The following is a 20116-nucleotide window of genomic DNA, read 5'->3' on the forward strand; positions in this document are numbered from 1 at the left end:
TATATCGTAAGGAAAATATAAATATATAAGGGTTCATGTATCATGAGGAATGTTTTCATGCTTCAGTCGTTTCAAATATCTTACTTTATTTTAAGCGTACTTGATTGGCAGAAAACGACAAAAGCCCTTGAATTTGTAGAAGATCATTCTCAGAAAGCTGGAATTGCATCTCCAATGTGTTGTCTCACGTTCAACACAAAAAAAAAAAAAAAAGATTAAATTGAATTAATAGTATGTAGATTAATTCAATAAAAAAATAAAACAATCATGAAAAGAATGATTAAAACGTAATACTTCCATGATTGAAGAATAAACTCTCTTTAGCGTAGCGTCAAGAGCTTGCTGATAACGTGTTGTAGGCATAATTTACTGAACCATTATGAAAATGAACTTACTCACAGTAATACGAACTGTCATTCATTGGATAGACATTATACCATCTGTATGTGTTTGTTCTGACTCAATGATTTATTCATACGGTAATATGAACTATCATTCATTGGATAGACAGTATACCATATGCGTCTTTGTTCTGACTCGATGATTTCTGGTATTTTGTGTGATATCTAATGTACTATCTGCTTCCTCTTTTGGTATTTTGTTTCATTACAGCGTTTAAAATGTACTTATTGCGGGCTGGATCTATAGAGGGTCAAGCGGTGGAAATGGGACTTCTACTACTTGTTTATTGAATGCCGAGAAGTTCCCTGTCATAGTTCCTAATTCTCTCTTTTCTAGTCAGGTTGGTGCTTTTCTATTTTTGGTATAACCCTTAGAGACGGGCACCTATTATGCTGTAAACCATCAATCATGTAAGGTTGAAATGGCCTAAGTTCATCATACAAGTATCAGCCTGGGAATGGTGTAACATTAAGATAGCGGCTTGATCTATCCAGTTAGACTTTTTTTCTTTCTACATTATCTTAGATAATTTCGTGTAAACTTGGTAGGTAATTGTAAACAAGTCACATGCGCAATGGCGTGCCATCATCACCAAAATTCCCCTGCAAAATTAACGATTTGGATAAGATACCCAGATATCAACTGACATAAATCTATTTATTTTCCAGAAATTACAATATATATATATATATATATATATATATATATAATTCTCTTATTTGTTTGTTAACGTATAATAAATTTTGTTGGTCACTCGAATGGCTGTTATATTTTATTAAACGTGCACCGCATATAGCAAGAAAAGAACTAAAACTAAACGAATTCAAATAAAGTAATTAAGCAAGTAAACAACAAAAACAAAAACAAAACAAAAACAAAACAAAAAAAGAAACCAAAAAAAAAAAGTTAAAAATTAAAGTAGATGAGGTTCGGTATGGAGAAATTTTTAGTTGTGACGAAAATACAAGTGGTACATCACATGTTTTAATAAAAGTTGTGAGAAATTTTAACTTTTAAGTTATTAATTTTTTTAGCACACATATCTCATCATTAGTATAATGACACGTGGTGTATCACTCATGTACCGGTCACATTGAAAAATCTTTCATCGGTATGAACAAGGTCTAAAATATCGATATTATCTCGATATTTCCATCGAAATTTCCGCGTTTTTGGACCACCGATATTTCTGATATCATCGATATTTTAGACCTTGATAGGAACTCTATGTGGTACTAAGTCACTCATGTATCTTACCATGCAATGTATAAAGTGTAAAATATTGTACTAATTCATTATATATAAATGATTATGGTGTGTTTAAACTTCTTTCATTAATTACTACATATGTTCTACACTCACAATGTTTGTCAGCTCGCTATATAATCAACTTAAATCGGTTAAATCCATCATACAATGCATTTCCTTCTAATTTTTTGTGATAAACTAATAGATAATTGACTAAATAAACATCCTGCAAAGTTTCAATAAAAATTTCCAAGTTTTTCTTACAATTTCCGTGGTTTTTATTCAATTTTTATCGATATCGATAATATCTCGATATTTCCATCGAAATTTCGGTGTTTTTAGAATACCGATATTTTCGATACCATCAATATTTTAGACCTTGAGAATGAATACTAATCCCCAAATAGATTCCTTGTGAACATGCGATGTAATCATGTAAGTTTTGACGACGGTTTTATCCGGTGGAGTCGGCAACCGTTGTTTTGTGTTATTTATTTATTTATTTTCTCTTTTTTAAGAGAAATGTAAAATGTATAGCAATTAAACAAAACCATGAACAAGCCAAATGTCTAAATTCATAAACCAAAACTATGAAGCAAGCCAGGTAAATGTATCAAATAGTGAAATCCTACAACCCAATAAAACAATAAATTGCGGGAAAATGAAGAAATTAACTCTAGGTTTCCAATTTACAAACATGATATTTCTTTTTTAAAGGGGATTAGCTGGTTGTTTTATTGCGACAGTTCACTCATCGTGTGATTCACACATGTCAGAAATCGAACTCAGAAAAATCTGTGAACACGGAAAATTCCTGAAACGAAAGAGACAAGAACGACGTGCACAAACAAAATATTTGTATTTTTGATAATTTTGGGTTACAATCTCTCTCTAATTTGATCCTCTGATTCGATCTCCGTAAGGTGTTGATTTGTGGGATGTGCGATTGATCCAAGGGCCGTCGAGGCTTGATCTTGGATGAACGAGGATGAACGGATCTTCAACGGCTTTTGAGCTTGATCTTGAAGAATGGTGATTGACGGATCTTCAAGGGCTTTTGGGCTTGATCTTGAAGAACAGTGATGAACGGATTTCCGAGGGCTTTTGGGCTTGAACTCGAAGAATAGTGATGAACGGATCTTCGAGAGCTTTTGGGCTTGAACGGATCTTCGAGAGCTTTTGGGCTTGAACGGATCTTCGAGGGCTTTTGGGCTTGATCTCGAAGAACAGTGATGAACGATGAACGCTTTCTTCAAGGGCCGTCGGGGCTTGGGCTTGATGAACAGCGGATGAGCGGATTTGTTGATGTTGTCGATCCAAAGGGGCCGTTGGGGCTTGATCTTGGAAGAACGGATGATGAACGATGGTGCTTTCTTCAAGGGCCGTCGGGGCTTGATCTTGAAAGAGCGATGGACGAAGAACGAAGAACGAAGAGAGCTTTCTTGATTCTTCGGGAACCTGGATGCTTGAGAGCTTCGGAGCTTCAGAGCTTCAGAGCTTCAAGGTGTAATATGAATGGGGTTTTTTTCAAAATGAATGAAATGGGCTTGTATTTATAGAATTTTCCAATGCCTAATTTTGAATATAATATTCCAGATGAAATAAGTCGTTTCTGCCAGGTGTTGACACGTGTCCTATTTGATGACTTTTCCAACTCATTTCAATTTTCGTTGAGTCACACGCTACGTGTAAAATTTATGTAATACATGAGCGTTGACACTTTGATTTATCGGTCAACATTTATTTACCGAAATTTCGATGTCTACAAATGCCCCCACTTCAAGGCACGTCGTATACATGTGCTTGTCACGTGTAGGAGATGCGTTTTGAAGTCCCTTACTGTAGATGTCGATCCAAGGGCCGTTGAGGCTTGATCTTGAATTGGGCTGGAGATTTCTTCAAGGGCCGTCGAGGCTTGATCTTGAATTGGGCTTGAGATTTCTTCAAGGGCCGTCGAGGCTTGATTTTGAATTGGGCTTGAGATTTCTTCAAGGGCCGTTGAGGCTTGTTCTTGAACTTTTGTTTGAAATTTCTTCAAGGGTCGTCGAGACTTGATCTTGAAGGTTGAAATTGGGCCACAAGGAGCTTCATGTGGTAGATGATCTTTGGCTTTGGTAGTGGATGAATCGGCACGTATTTTGTTGCGCTTGTTGACTTTCCACAGCTTATTCTTGAACTAGGTTTTGATTCAAGGGTGGTAGACACTTGATCTTGAATCAGACTTGTGATTTCTTCCAGGGCCGTCGAGGCTTGATTTTGAATTCGGCTGGAAGCTTCTTCAAGGGCCGTTGGGGCTTGATTCTTGAAGGCTGACTCGAACACATGGCAAGCAGGCACGAGGTAAAGGTGACGACCTGTTTCTTTGTTCAATCTTTCTAATTCACACCTGAGCAGTTTGGTCAATGGTATGATCTTCAAGATTGATGGGCTTTTATTCCAGTTGGTGACTTGATCTTTAAGGATTTGATTCAAGGGTGGTGAATCAGCACGTGCAGCCCACAACGCCTAGTAAGTCGACCCAAGAATTTGAGGGTCAAAACGAGTTCACCGTCCTCAGGCAGATGCGGCATCTTCTCGAGTTCTTCATCTCAGACTCTTTCTGCTGAGTTGACTGTGCATGCTGCATTCTTCTCTGCTTGTTTCTTCAGGCAGATGTGGCAGCTTCTTGAGTTCCTCAGTTCGGACTCCTTCTGCTGAGTTGACCGTGCAGACCGCATTCCTCTCTGCTTGTTCCTTCTGCACCTTGTCTCCACATGCTGCAAGGTATCATTTTCACTTGCCTTATCTGTCCTCCAGGCAGATGTGGCAGCTTCTTTGAAAGTACAGCAGCAGTGGAAGGCGAGTACTCGAGAGCAGTGCTAGGTAGGCATTCAGGGAAGGGTTCCAAGCAGTCGGTTCCTTACCCGAGTTTGAGTGGAAGTTCCGGCATATTATTTTCTTTATCCTTGTCTTTGTAGGTAGGAGCAAGGACAAAGGAAACGACAGGGAGAACGCATGATATGAGATACTCTTGCTTTCTACCCTGGTGATATGAGATACTTTTGCTTTGAAGTTATTGGCTTACAGAGGTACCCCAAGGAATAAGGAACACTAAGTGACTCGAGAGGCTTCGTTGGGAAAGCATTTTTGGAGATGAAGAAAGGCTCTGTATGTCTGCCTTGCTATGGAAGGTGAAGGTGGACAGTTATAGGAAGTTCTTTAACGCCTGTAGAGGTATTATTCTTTCACTCGTGTCGGCAACCGTTGGATGATTGAACAGTAAACTTTCACGTGCTTTCTCCTTCACCTAAAATCTTCGACAAATTGCCCGTGATTTGCGCAAAGTTAAGTGTGCATATGACAGGTGATGACGAGGCTGAAAAGACTGGCGCCTCTTCGATATCTGGGATTGGTGCTTTAACAAATTGCCCGTGATTTCCGCAAAGCTGAGTTTGCGTGTGACGGGTGTTGACGCGTCTGGAAAAGCAAGATGCTTCTCCGATTTCTGAGCTTGCCTCTTCGATTTTTGAATGGCCTCTTCGAATTCTGAGCTCGCCTCTTCGATCTCTGAAATCCCGTCGAGTGCTGATTTTTTATAGAGGCATGCAGTTCGTTTCAAAGCACACTTGAATTTTCGCTTGTGAAAACTCCCCTCTTGCACTTCTAAGATCTTGATTTGTCCGATCTCTTCTTCCTTCAACACTTTGAAAATGTCTGGACCCTCCGACCGTCGTTTTGACTTGAATCTTGGTGAAGAGGCAGTCCCGCCTTCTCCAGACAACATATGGCGCCCATCATTCATATCCCCTACTGGTCCTCTTACCGTTGGGGATTCGGTGATGAAGAATGATATGACCGCTGCGGTGGTGGCCCGGAACCTTGTCACTCCCAAAGATAACAGACTACTTTCCAGGCGGTCTGATGAGTTGGCTGTTAAGGAGTCCCTGGCTCTTAGTGTGCAGTGTGCGGGTTCTGTGTCCAACATGGCCCAACGCCTATTTGCTCGAACCCGTCAAGTTGAATCGTTGGTGGCTGAAGTGATGAGTCTCAAACAGGAGATCAGAGGGCTCAAGCATGAGAATAAACAGTTGCACAAGCTTGCACACAACTATGCCACAAACATGAAGAGGAAAATTGACCAGATGCAGGAATCTGATGGTCAGATTTTACTTGATCATCGGAGGTTTGTGGGTTTGTTCCAGCAGCATTTACCTTCGTCTTCTGGGGCTGTACCGACTGCTGAGGCTTCAAACAGCCAACCTCCGACGCCTTCTCTTCCTGGAGCTCCGCCGAGTTGTGAGGCGGCACCTGATCGTCCTTGAATATCCCCTCTTGTAAATTTGATTTGATTTGATTTTTTTTTTTTTTTTTAATTTATGTATAATGCAAATTTATGTATAATTTTCAGAAAAATAAATAAAATGAACCTTCTATTTCTCTCTATGCATTTTTTTTTTCTTTTTCTTTTGGTGCTGGATGCACCAAGTTCCATCGTTTTTTTTTTTTTTTCTAATTATTTTATTATTTTTTACAATTATTTTTTTTTTTTTTTTTTCTTTCTGCACATGGTGCCCATGCACCACCAGAAACTTTTGATCTGCCATGGGGCTGTACCCCATCTTTGATCCACCATTCCTCTTTTTTCACGTGGTGCCAGATGCACCACCACCTTTTTTTTTTTTTTTTTTTTTTTTTTTTTTTTAATTGTCTTTCTTTTTGTATAAATTAGGGTGCTTGGCGGAGGGATTTGTAGGGAGCGGAGCAAGGAGGAACTTAGAGCTGGAGCTTGAGGAAGAGCTTCTCGGCCGGCTAGTCGTTTGACAGCGGTCTTTGAAGTTGCTGGCAGTTGCGAGGCAAGAGACGGAGGAGATGCAGCGCTGGGCGAGGATACGAAGGCATGGCTTTCACACACGACGCAACAGCGGCCTCTGACGACTTCGGAGCTGATTGTCCAGGAGCTCCAGGACAAGACCGATGTGGACGATGAGATGGTTGATTCCGAGCCCTCTGCTTTCTCTGCCGTTGTTGTTGACTATCACCGAAACCAGGCAGGAGCAGATGACGGTGGTGCAGAAAGAGATGTTGCTGGAGAGAGAGCAGGGTTAGCGTGCGAAGCAATGGATTGAGGCTCCGGGGTAGATGTGCCGTTGTCGGGAGGGATGTCACATACAGTAGACTTGACATTGTTGGGAATCCATTCCACAAAGTAAGAAGAGTTCTTGTTCTGGACATTGATCATCTGCTGATCAACTTCCTTTGTGCTCATTTTACCCCTGAACATGGCTGAGGCAGTCAAATACCGACCATGGCGAGGGTCAGCTGCACACATCATGGAACATAGCAGTGAGCAGAACCCTCACATTGTCACCAGCTTTTGAAGACATCATCGGCACGGCCACCGACCTCGATTTTCTCATCATCTTCCTTCTCATCGCAGCATCTGCGTCTTCTTCCTCCTCTTGGATTTCGCCCTCGGCTTTCTTCTCCGCCGTCGTCTCGTGTTCTCCATTATTAACCTCGCTTGTCTTACTCCTGTGAGACGACCGGAATACCGACGACCAAAACGACGGTGTTTTAGTCCGTCCGCCGCTCTGGGGCTCACTCCTGTCACCGGCGAAGTCAAAGTCCGCGTGTCTAAAAGCGCCGCCGAGAAACTTCGACGTGGAGCGCAGAAAAGGGACCGCAACCGACCGGGACCGCCGAAAAGACGGCTCGCTCTCGAGAATCTTGGAGACTCGGACGCCGTCGCCGGCGGGGAAGCGAGAGGACGAAGAAGAAGACGAGGAAGACGACGTCGTGGCGCAGCAACCGCAGGGGCATACGTTAGCGCAGTCGGTGTAGGCTTTGGGTCGGATCGGGACGACGACTCGGCGAGTAGCGAGGCTAGTCAAACATCCAGGACGCTGAGTGAATGACTGCTGAGTTCTTGTTGAGCAGAGAAAGAAGGGACAATTTTGGATGCCAAAATTGGAGAGCTAATGTGCAATGTTTTAACTCTCACAACTGTAGAACAATCCATTCCCCAGTCTGAGTCATTGCTGTTTGCAGCTTCATCCCCTGAAGGTGACTCTTTAACCATTGCAACCGGTTCCTCATCTTGATTTTCACAGCCCTCGCAATCATCCATATCAGGCTGGTTGTCATTCAAGATTTGTTCCTGATCCCACTCAGCAACCGCATCCCGACAGATCTCAGGCACCCCTAGAGGATTCGCCGGCGTGGGACCCAACCTAACTGCTAGCGTGTCCCTCCAGCTGGCGGCTTTTGAGCTGTAGAGGTCGAAGTTGTAGGCATAATTTACGCCCGTCACCATATCCCTACGGTAGACCCGTGTTTTGACCTCCGCCGGCTGCTCGTGAAAGGCCTTGATGGCTGAGATCGTACGGTCCAGAGCTGCCAACGGGATTCCGTGATTTGTGACCTGGAAGAAACCGAACTTTCGACACGCCTGGTTGATTTGGTCAACGATGGATGAACGGTGATGGGTGTGCAGGTGAGGTGCATCATGGTCTCCACGCAGATGAGGTTCTGCATCTTGTTGGCAATGTCCAGCGTCAGATCCGTCGTGGAGCCACCGGCACCCCAGGTTATGTCGCAGAAGGCCGGGCCGTGGGCCGCCATCCGATTGACTCCTTGAGAGTGAAGAGCCATCACGGTGCGGTTTATCAGTGAGCAGCTTGTTTCCAGAAACCCCATTACCCAAATCAAAGAGGTTCACCATTCTTCCCAAGCATCCAGGGAAAGCCTTGTCCGCGTCGTGAGCTTTGCCGATCTGCATCTCGTTCATTTCAACCCCCGTGAGCGTCGAGGAGATGGGAATCTGCCATTCCAGCGATAATGCGGACAGAGGAGCTGCCGGAATCTGAGGTGGCGATTGGATCAGCGGCGGTCGCTCTGAGCCCCAGCGGGCGTGGTTGGCTTCGGGTTTTCTCCTGTGAGCTTCCGCTTCCGCTTTCTCTCTCTATCTGGTTTCTCTCTCCTCCCCACCGACTTTGTTCAGCTGCGTCTGTGTGGTGTCCGACTTGAAAATGGTATTGTTTAATTGAGATTGATTTGAGAGAGAGAGAGAGAGAGAGAAGGATCAAAAACGGAAAAGAGGTAAGTTGGGCTTGGGCCTAGATTGGATTTGGACACGGGCTACTTCTGAGGCCCTTTATATATATATATATATATATATATATATATTTTAATAATACATAAAACATATGTTTTTTTTTTTTTCTTTTTTTTTTTTTTTTTGTAAATACATAAAACATGTATCTCTTTTTCTCTTTTTCTTTTTTTTTTTCCTTTTTTTTTGTACAAAGAAATTGTAATAGCATCAAACTTTTAATAAAATCTTTATTCTAGTGTGACTGAACTCAAATTTTGAATATTCGAGCTGCCTACGTACCCCTCCAAAAAAGAGATCAAGTCGTAACGTAGTTCAAATACATACATATTTATGGTATTTTTTTTTGTGCCGAACTCATGCAGGCAAGGAGTGTTGGTGTCGTTTGCAGTTTCAACTCGTGCAGACAAAGAGCATTTGGTGTCGTTTGCAGTTTCAACTCGTGCAGACAAGGAGCATTTGGTGTCGTTTGCAGTTTCAACTCGTGCAGACAAGGAGCTTTTGGTGTCGTATGCAGTTTCAACTCGTGCAGACAAGGAGCATTTGGTGTTGCCTTTTATGCTCGTGCGGATCAGGAGCGTTGATGTCGCCTTTTATGCTCTTGCGGATCGGGAGCGTTGTGCCATGTAGTTTAGGCTCGTGCAGGCGAGGAGCCTCGTGTCCTACAGTTTAGGCTCGTGCGGACAATGAGCTTTGGTTCGTGCAGTTTAGGTTCGTGCGAACAAGGAGCATTGTGTCTTGCAGTTTAGGCTCTTACAGACAAGGAGCTTTGTGTCTTGCAGTTTAGGCTCGTGCGAACAAGGAGCATTGTGCCATGCAGTTTAGGCTCGTGCAGGCGAGGAGCATTTATGAATTTTGTCAAGCAATCCGGGAGAGGCGTTCCTCACAATTTTCATAGCAAGGAGCTTTGACCGCGTGATTGAAGAAGTCTTCGGGCAAGAAGTCGCGCATCGTGATGGGGACGGACGATCTTTGTGTCGAAGTTTCATCATCTTCAACACGTTCACGTTGCTTTGAAGGTTGACAAGAGCTGTTTTGCCCCCTTTCCGATTGGCGGACTTGTGGAGGAGACGTATGCTTCTTGTGCAATTTCTTAGGAGTGACTTGAGTCCATCCTTCAACTTTGCTTGTCTTGGAGGATGCCCCCAGCGGTTGAGGTGAAAACTTTGAGTCGGAAGAGCCAGAAGTGAAGGTGGTATAGTTTGACTTCGCCACTTCGTCAAGATCTAGCTCGATGATTCCTTTCTGAGCCAGCTTCATGATGAGATCTTTCAGCACGAAACACTTTTCTGTCGGATGACTGATGAAGCGGTGGAATTTACAGTATCTTGGACTGTCAGTACGATTCATCTCTTCCGGCCGTCTGCACTCAGGCAAACTGATCACCTTCTTGTCCAACAGGTCATCTAGCATGGCAACCACATCAGAGTCGGGGAATGGATAAGTCTTCTCCTCAAGCTCCTTCAAAGTGCGTCTACGCGTCTCTTGATCACGAAAAGCTTCGGTTTGAATCGCCTTGCCTCGTGTGGATATTTTGACGGGAGATGTGTTGACCGTCATCGCTTCCTTGGTGGGTTTCCATGCAGCCTTTTCCACCTTTGTCCCAAGAGCTTTGTCGTTCTTGTAGTCGGCGATCGGTTCTTTCTTCCCATGATGGGCGATGCTCAACTCCATGTCATGGGCGCGAGTGGCCAACTCCTCGAAGGTCCGTGGTTTAATGCCTTGAAGGATGTATTGCAAACCCCATTGCATACCTTGGATGCACATCTCGATTGAAGAGGTTTCCGATAGCCTGTCTTTACAGTCGAGGCTTAGAGTGCGCCATCTGTTGATGTAGTCAATGACTGGCTCGTCTTTCCACTGCTTTGTGCTCGTTAGCTCTAGCATGCTCACAGTGCGGCGGGTGCTGTAGAAGCGGTTGAGGAATTCCCGCTCTAATTGCTCCCAGCTGTTGATGGACTCGGGCTCTAGGTCCGTGTACCACTCAAAGGCATTTCCTTTCAGCGAGCGCACAAACTGCTTGGCGAGGTAGTTTCCCTCTGTCCCCGCGTTGTTGCAAGTTTCGACGAAATGTGCAACGTGCTGCTTTGGGTTTCCTTTTCCATCAAACTGCATGAACTTTGGTGGTTGATAACCCCTTGGCATCCTTAGGGCATCAATCTTCTTGGAATAGGGCTTCGAGTAGAACAAGGAGGTATGTGAGCTCCCTTCGTACTGTGCCTTGATGGTGTTGGTGATCATCTCCTGCAGCTGCTGGATAGAAAGAGATCCCATGAGTGCCGTTGCTTGGTCTGGCTCCGGCTTCCCATCGATTTTCTTCACCGGGGGTTCTTCGTCTCCGCCAGCTCCTCCCTTTAGTGGATCATCCTCTGGGTCGGGTTTATCGCCGTCTTGTGCCTCCAATCGGTTGACTAGTGCTGCAATTTGCAAGTCTTTTTCTTCCACTGTTCGGGTTAGCCTTGCGATTGCTTCATTCATTTGAGCCAGCTGCTCATCGATTGAAGTTGCTCCAATGGTCATGACTTGCATGGCTGAACTGTCGCTTGAATCGGCATCGGAGAGCATGGATTCGGAGTATTTCCTTGGGCTTTCCCCCCTTGGTGCCCTTAGTGAGGCTAAGGTGATCAAAGGCTCGTGCCTTGGGTGCTTTTGTTCCCTTGGCAGAGTTGATGCAGAGGTGAAAGAGGCGGCAGAAGTAGCTCTTGCCATGCTTCGAGTCGTGATGCCCAAAGTGACACCAGTTGCGACGAGGACGCTTTTGTTATTTGCGCCGGTTGCGGGAACAGTTTGAGCCTTCCTTGATGCCATTAATTTTGGAAGTGCCCTTGAATTTCTTGAACGGAGAAAGAGATGAGAGGCAGAGATTGTCCCACTGGGCGTGCCAATTTGTGAACACGGAAAATTCCTGAAACGAAAGAGACAAGAACGACGTGCACAAACAAAATATTTGTATTTTTGATAATTTTGGGTTACAATCTCTCTCTAATTTGATCCTCTGATTCGATCTCCGTAAGGTGTTGATTTGTGGGATGTGCGATTGATCCAAGGGCCGTCGAGGCTTGATCTTGGATGAACGAGGATGAACGGATCTTCAACGGCTTTTGAGCTTGATCTTGAAGAATGGTGATTGACGGATCTTCAAGGGCTTTTGGGCTTGATCTTGAAGAACAGTGATGAACGGATTTCCGAGGGCTTTTGGGCTTGAACTCGAAGAATAGTGATGAACGGATCTTCGAGAGCTTTTGGGCTTGAACGGATCTTCGAGAGCTTTTGGGCTTGAACGGATCTTCGAGGGCTTTTGGGCTTGATCTCGAAGAACAGTGATGAACGATGAACGCTTTCTTCAAGGGCCGTCGGGGCTTGGGCTTGATGAACAGCGGATGAGCGGATTTGTTGATGTTGTCGATCCAAAGGGGCCGTTGGGGCTTGATCTTGGAAGAACGGATGATGAACGATGGTGCTTTCTTCAAGGGCCGTCGGGGCTTGATCTTGAAAGAGCGATGGACGAAGAACGAAGAACGAAGAGAGCTTTCTTGATTCTTCGGGAACCTGGATGCTTGAGAGCTTCGGAGCTTCAGAGCTTCAGAGCTTCAAGGTGTAATATGAATGGGGTTTTTTTCAAAATGAATGAAATGGGCTTGTATTTATAGAATTTTCCAATGCCTAATTTTGAATATAATATTCCAGATGAAATAAGTCGTTTCTGCCAGGTGTTGACACGTGTCCTATTTGATGACTTTTCCAACTCATTTCAATTTTCGTTGAGTCACACGCTACGTGTAAAATTTATGTAATACATGAGCGTTGACACTTTGATTTATCGGTCAACATTTATTTACCGAAATTTCGATGTCTACAAAATCACTTAAGGTCACATAAAGGAGCTTTGTTGTCTACTAACACTTCTATCCGGTGAGTCGGCCCCCGTTGTTCTATAATTTTTCTTTAGTTGCAATTGACAGTATATCCGGTGAGTGAGTTGCTCTTCCCCTGTTGGGTTTTTTTCATGTCATATTTGGGCATATCTTGGTTGTAGTCCGTGACCTCTACGATTACTATTCCTTGTATTTTGGTCTTACAATGCATACTTGACAAAGTAAACGTCATGAACTATCATGTTCTTAACAATATATTATGAGTAATGCTAGGTAGATCAATTTTTAAACTAAATTTACAAATTAAATGATGTGGTTGTAAATTATTGAATTATTAAGTATCTATTAACGTGTTTCTTATTTGTGACCCATCATTTGGTTTGCATTTTAGTTTAAAAATTTTGATTTCTCTACCATTACTCATATATTATAAGCTCACATTGGACACTGGAGCAGCGGGGCTCCAACTTCAGAAATCGCAAAACCCATTTTTCTTGAACTGATTTATAATCTGATCCGCAAACTATTTATACCAATGCGAACTTTCATCACACAAAACAAAGTGGTAGGTGCTCTCCATGACATCCAAAACGTTTTAATATGTATACTTGGTAAACCATAGACTACCATACAGCAAGCGCAATATTAAGGGCAAGCGATTTTATTCTTTGCGGTTAAGTCGGTGTAGAATTACTTTAACTCCATGTTGTGGCCTAACTGTAAGAAAATGAAAGGGCGAGTGGACGTAGGTAGGGGAAAGTGTGATGGAGTAGCGCTGTAGAATCATCGAGAGAGCAATCTTTACCTCAATAGTTGCAAAGTTGAATCCGACACAAGTCCGAGGTCCCATTCCGAAGGGTAAGAATGCGACAATGTTGTCCTTGGTAGCCTTAGCAACCCCTTCTGAGAATCTCTCCGGTTTGAAAAGGTCCACATCTTGTCCCCAATACTGAGCATCATGATGAAACGCTAGATTTGGGATTTGCAGTTCGACATTAGCAGGAACAATGAGCTTTCCCAGTCTAACTTCCCTCTCGGCTCTCCTTTCGAAAGAAAGAACCGGAGGATATAGCCTCAGAGATTCATTGATGATCATACTCATCTGCATGCAACGAATTCAATACTTAAAACGTGTTTGATATCTGTTCACGTCAGTAAAAAGTACTTTGAAAAACATTTCCCTCACTTCGCAACTGTTAATGTCGTGCAATAATAATAATAAGGTGCGACTACGGTTGGGTCGAAAGATTTTTTTCTTCTTTAAAATGGTGCTTTAAGTGGTTTTACTCTGAAAGGAAGTTTTAAAGGGATGGATTATATTCACAGGATTTCAGAATTAAAACAAAGAAATTAATTTATTGACTTTCTTACTGTTTTAAGTTTGGCGATGCCATCGGGATTTGGAGTTTGTTTTCCGAATAATTGCAGGACCTCCTGTCTTGCTTCATCTTGCCAATCTGTATGAAGAGCCAGAAGAAAAACAGTCCAAGCAAGCAAACTATTTGTGGTTTCTTGTCCAGCAAAGTAAAACGTCTTGCACTCGTCGACCAAATCGTCCACTGAAATCCTCTGTTTCTCATTGGTATCATGATGTGCCTTCAAAAGTAGTCCAAGAAAATCACTCCCGAACCCGTCTTCTTCTCCATTCACTGCTTTCTGTTCTCGTTTCTTAATAACTTTCATTATGTTGTCGCGAATTCCTTTCTCGAGCTTTGCTGATTCAACCTCATCTCTTGTTTTAATGAACTTACTGAAGTGTTTAATGAAAGAATAAACATGAGAAGCGACAACAAATGCGTAAACCTCCAAGAATATTGTGGATAGTTAACTTATGATCATCACAAAGTTACCTGATACCAGGAAACCTGGGTTTGAGAGCATTTTTGAATGTTAAAAATGATAACTCCATCAACATCTCGAAAATGTTCTTCCCTTCCAAGTAGCTGCTGCCAAACGCGGTTCTGGAAATCACTTCTGAGGTGAAAAACCGAAATTCGTCATACACTTCAATCTCTTTGCCTTCATGATTTTTCAACCGTTGCATCATCGTCTCACCGCTTGCTATCATTGCTGGAATCATGCCCTGATCAAACAATACAAATCATACAACTGAAAGATTTTACTTTTACTGCTGGGAAGAAATTATCAAAAAATAGTAGGAACTAGTACTTACTTTTAAGCTCTCTCCATGGAAAGCATGGTTGGCCAGCTTTCGCAATTTTGCCCATTTTTCACCTGAGGATCTCGTGAGCCCGTTTCCTAAAAGCCTTTTAACATAACCTCGAGTCTCCGTTTTTTGAAAAGCTCCGTCTTTGTTAGTCAGTATCTCTTTGCACAACTCAGCTTCTGTAATAACCAACTGCGCTTTTGAACCATGCCATTGAAGATAATTCTTACCTGTTTCCATATGTTACCAAAATTTATTCTCCAACTCTTTCCCGAATTAAAAACCATACATAATGAAGAAGAGTTTCGTAAATACCATATATCTTTGTCCACGATTGAATATGGGGTTGAACATGAGAAAATATATCATGTGACAAACTCTTCGGCCTGCTCATAGCTTCCATTTTCATTTCGGAGATTTGTTTCGTGTTTCCGTGGACAAGTCTGTAGGACGGGCCTTTGATCCCCTGCGTAGCCATCAACTTCTGTATGCGCGTCGGCGTCCACCATAGTTTGTGGAAAACTTTGATCACAGCTAGGAAAGCGAACAGAATCAGCTGCAGACACAGATATCTTGGTAAAGCGATTACCGAGTCTCCGAACCAACTCGTCATTTTTTTCGTGCTGTTCTTTGATCTCTCTCTCCTTGGCTCTAGCTCTTAGCCGACTCTATGTTTCCAAGTTTTCTGCCCGTTGATGTTGATAAATACGAATTTGGATACACGTTGCCACCGATGACTTTAAACTTCTCTTTGCTTCTAGTTGTTCAGGTACAATGTTCCTGCTACAATGAAAGTTAACTATTATTTCTACATCTGCCGTCACCGCACACAGTGAATTTATTAAAAACTTCAGCAGGCATTGTCTGCTTATAACTAATAAACTATAAACTAATAAAACCCAGAAAAGACCTATAAACCAATAAAAATTCCAGAAAAGAGAAAATCCAAAAGTACCTCTGTAAGGTCGTATCCAGTACACAAAACTTCCGTTTTACGTAAAATTTGGAAAAGATGAATGTCAGCTAACCATACAAAATCCTAAAGTACCTATAAACTAATAAAAATTTTGTACAAAAAGTCATAGGGAACTGAGAAGATGACAGTCTCCATGTACCGTCACATAGAAAAATCTTTTCAGTATCAGAAAATTTTGAACAAAAAGTCATAGGGAACTGAGAAGATGACAGTCTTCATGAATCTCTCCAGTATCAGAAAATTTTCAGATTTATTTTTTCTCTGTGTGACGGTCCCTTTTCAGTTATCGAGGCCCATTGTTTCGAAGTCACAGAGTTTTTTAATAAAAAATGAAGCAGACCACATCTCAGTCTATTATTAGCTCGGTATTCCAGTTCAGCTTGGGTACCCGGTCTTTGTCTTGTGTATGTAATGTATTCACAAAAAGTATAGCTGATCATAAAGTTTGGGACGGGAGGGCGGCCGTGACAGCTAAGTTGTGTGTTGGCTAGGTTAATTAAATAAAGAATAATCCCCTATCGGAGAACGTAGTTTGTTGCCTTTTCCTTTATGATTCACGCGTTTTTATCGTATGAATATTATAATTGAAATTATTTATTTTATTTAACGAATTTTAACGAAAAATTCTTGGTATTGTTTATTTTAACGAAAAATCATATTTTTACACTAAAAAATCAATCCTGGTACTATTCAGTTTATCTTTTATTTTGTCCTTATCGTTAAAACTTAAAGTTTTCAAATCATTTTCATTAGTTTTCTTTTTTATTTATCATTAATTAAAGATTATATTTGCATAAAAGATGATAATAGGGAGACTAAAGTTTGAAATCAAATTTGCAAGCAAATGATATATCACCAACAGAAAATAAGCACATTAATTAACACTTAAGTAATAATTCAATCATCAACATCCACATCATTTTGTTTACAAAATTTAGTCTCCCTAGCATAACCATACAGAAAATCATTCGCTTTGGAAATCGTTTAGTTATTTATGCGTGTCAAATCAAACAATGATTTTGATAACAAGTAAAATCATCATGTTGAACTGTTTGTTTGATGCTTATAAATAGCTAAACGATCTCTAAATTGAATTATTTTTTGCACATATATAATCTTTAAATATTGATAAAGAAAATGAATGGTTTCAATTATAATGTTCACATTGTAAAGATATGTTAATTATAAGATGAGAAACAAATAGGTTTCCTCATATACGGACCACAAAATTATTTTAGGTAAACTTTCCTTTAATTATTGCATATTTTAGGTAACCCAGTGACCACAGAATTAATGGAAGTCAATTTTAATTTAAATGTACACATGCTACACATGCTAAGTCTCTATCATATCAATAATATTCGTTGAGATTGACAAAAGCTTTTCCTAAACAATATGCAATTTTCTGTTTTCGGGAGATTTACCTTTTCTTTTACAAATGTATTACCAGAATTGGATCCGCTCCAGACCTTAGTATCTAGAGCTTAGAGATCAAATCATATGGGTCACTAATTAGTGTGTAAAAGAAATCAAAGTCGTTGGTTTTGTGTGATGGGCTAGGAAAATGAGTTAATGGGGACCATTGGATTGAATTTATGCGGCCCAGATGAATTGATTCCTAGGCTTCAAAACACTAAAGTCTGGAACGGATCCAATTCTTGTATTACCCACCATTCTGTATATTTTTGTTCTATGATTTGACCGTCAATTTATGCGCACTTGATAAGAGATGTTGTATTTGAAGAAATTTATTTAATGTCCAGCAAAGTAAAACGTCTTGCACTCGTCGACAAAATCGTCCACGAAATCCTCTGTTTCTCATTGTTATCATGACATGCCTTTACAAGTGGAATAAGGATCGTTTTCGGATCTTCTTTATAAAAATTTCGGAGGCCAAGAATTTTTTAATTGTGTCTATTTATCGTATATTGTGCGGTCAGTTTTCATCAAGTACTTTTGTATTCAATTATAAATAAAAAAAATTAAAATGATTTATGATCACATGATGTAAGATGAATGGACACGATTAAAGAATCTCTGGAATCCTTATAAAGAGAATCTGAAGAGGATCCTATTGGTCAAAAGTGGTCCAAGAAAATCACTCTCGAACTCGTCTTCTTCTCCATTCACTGCTTTCTGTTATGTTTTTTAATAACTTTCATTATGTAAGAACCTGCAACATAAGCTACAAAATAAAAATAAAAATCCAAAAGGAATAGGTAAAAAAAAAAATCACACATCAAGAAGGGGTAATAAACATGTAGGTCGCCTTTCTCAAGAAATCTAAATACAGAAAAGGAATAATCTTTCTAGGAGGAACAGCATGCCAAATTGTTAACTACATTGCGAAAGATAAAAGATTGATACATTCTATAGAAGAAGAAGATGATAGAGAGAGAAACAAGAGAGATTGTACAGGAAAATGAAAGCTCTTGAATTGATTAACTTTCTGATACAATAGTTATAGCTATATATACGCACACTTAACAACCTAGCAAACCTTTAACAAAGCTAACAACTCAATACATCAAATGATGTCATCTGTCCATTGCATCCAACATATCGGATCAGACAAATGTCACTTAATATAAATAAGTGAAGACGAGAGAAGCCCTAAATTCGCTAATTTGACAATAATTGCATTCTCTTTTCGAAATGTATTGGAGCAACAGAAAATCAAGAGCTGCAACCAAGAAATATAGTTTTTCCAACGAATCTGGAGTGACCAAGTAGAAGAAAAAGAACCAGAAACAAAATAAGATATCATACTTGAAGTGTCACTTTCAAGCCATAAATTTTGTCAACTCAGCCAACTCGACAGTAAAGATGATTGTTCTTAAACTTTCTCTTTGCTTCTAATTGTTCACGTACAATGTGTCTGCTACAATGAAAGGGACTATTATATTATAATCTATATAATTATGCATATGCCGTCACAAGAGAGGATCATCGCCGAATCCTCTTTGTGAAAATCCTTGCTGAATCCTCTTTGTTAGGATCCCAAGAATCCTCCAATTATATCCGTTTATTGTACATCGTGTGGCCAATTTTTGTCAGGTACTGTTTATATTCAATTTTAAATATAAAAAATTACAATGATTTCTGATTGCACGATGTACAATGAACGAATGTGATTTGAGAATCTCCAAGATCCTCACTCTGCCGTCACTGCCTATGAGGACTTACTAAAACCTTTTCTCTGCTTATAACAGTATGTCGTTTATATACCCATATCTATATGTATAGATATAAGGGTGTGCTATCCACACACCCCTTTTTACTTCTCACACACATCCTGTTAATTTATGTTCATTGATCTTCTTCAATTAATCTGATCTGACGGTCGAAAACTAAAAAGGTGTGAGAGAAGTAAAAAGGGGTGTGTGGATATCACATCCCTAGATATATATGTACGTACATATCCATAGACCCGGCAGTTTCTAACACAACACGAAAATGAAGAGTTTTGGGTCAACACAATAACTTATCGGGTCATTATCGGGTGACCCGTTAATAACGGGTTCTTAACGGGTATACACGCGGGTAACACGTGAATAACCCTTTTCGACCCATTAAGGAAAAATTTATTTTGATAATTTTAAAGTTTAATTACTAAAAGATTTATTATAAAATACAATAGCCATAGTAATATATACAATATATTCTATATTAAATATATAGTTTTGTATTATTATTTTATATAAGTTTTAAAAAAAAGTTGTAGTCATTATTTATTTTTATTATGAGAGTTCCTTATTATCATTACTAGGATAAATTTTACTTAACATATTGTTGTCCAAAATTAAATTTAACTAATATAGTATTTGTATAGGCAAGAACTAAGAAGACATACATACAAGTATGAAAAATGTGAAAGAATATATAAACACTCGTGATTCATCATTATTCCTCAATGAGTAGATAATTGTTACATTTACATTATCGTTTAGATTTTTAAAATCCTCCAAACCTTCATGAATAATGTTTTTTTATTTGAGGGCAAAATTAATAATAATTATTGTAGAAGTGTAAAAAATGTAAAAAAAATATACAAGCACTCATAGTGACAAACTTTACAACTTTCATGAAGGGGTCAGCTTCGAAATCCAACACTATAATTCATAAACCTTAAATTTGTATTTAACCGTAGATTGCTATTTACGCTTTATTCTTCTTACTGAATTTCATTTTTAAAATTTTCTTTTTTGAAAACATGATCATCTAGCGGATGTAAGAAGATGAACGGTTCAGATCTTTGATATCACATTTCGATATTTACGGTTAACCGAAATATGAGTCGATGTCATATAGTTTGTAGAAACTTTATAAATATCAAACAATATTTTCACTAACCGTAA

General features: G+C 40.4%; 1 protein-coding gene across 3 annotated transcripts; it reads right to left on the reverse strand.

Moving 5' to 3' along the window:
• Positions 1 to 789: 789 nt before the first annotated feature.
• Positions 790 to 16053, reverse strand: LOC108171244 (cytochrome P450 CYP749A22-like). Of its 3 annotated transcripts, none has more exons than XM_070815486.1 (7): positions 15738 to 16053; positions 15098 to 15562; positions 14789 to 15012; positions 14466 to 14698; positions 13987 to 14365; positions 13421 to 13717; positions 790 to 1004 (listed from the first exon to the last, which is right to left on the reverse strand). In XM_070815486.1, exons 2-7 carry the CDS (start codon positions 15393 to 15395, stop codon positions 966 to 968), a joined length of 1470 nt encoding a protein of 489 aa, XP_070671587.1. In that variant the 5' UTR covers positions 15396 to 15562; positions 15738 to 16053; the 3' UTR covers positions 790 to 965. The 3 variants fall into 3 exon arrangements, with proteins under 3 accessions (XP_070671587.1, XP_070671588.1, XP_070671586.1); XM_070815487.1 differs by lacking the exon at positions 790 to 1004 and adding an exon at positions 11672 to 12328; XM_070815485.1 differs by lacking the exon at positions 790 to 1004 and having other exon boundaries at positions 13195 to 13717; positions 15738 to 16048.
• Positions 16054 to 20116: the final 4063 nt, after the last annotated feature.

Source organism: Malus domestica, chromosome 16, assembly GCF_042453785.1.
Source record: "Malus domestica chromosome 16, GDT2T_hap1".
Lineage (NCBI taxonomy): Eukaryota > Viridiplantae > Streptophyta > Magnoliopsida > Rosales > Rosaceae > Malus > Malus domestica.

Coding starts and splice junctions, on each gene's coding strand:
- LOC108171244 (XM_070815485.1), bottom strand. CDS start 15,395: ATGACGAGTTGGTTCGGAGACTCGGTAATCGCTTTACCAAGATATCTG. Junction 14,366..14,465: donor CCCAGGTTTCCTGGTATCAG/GTAACTTTGTGA, acceptor TAAACACTTCAG/TAAGTTCATTAAAACAAGAG. Junction 13,718..13,986: donor GCATCGCCAAACTTAAAACA/GTAAGAAAGTCA, acceptor CGTTGCATGCAG/ATGAGTATGATCATCAATGA.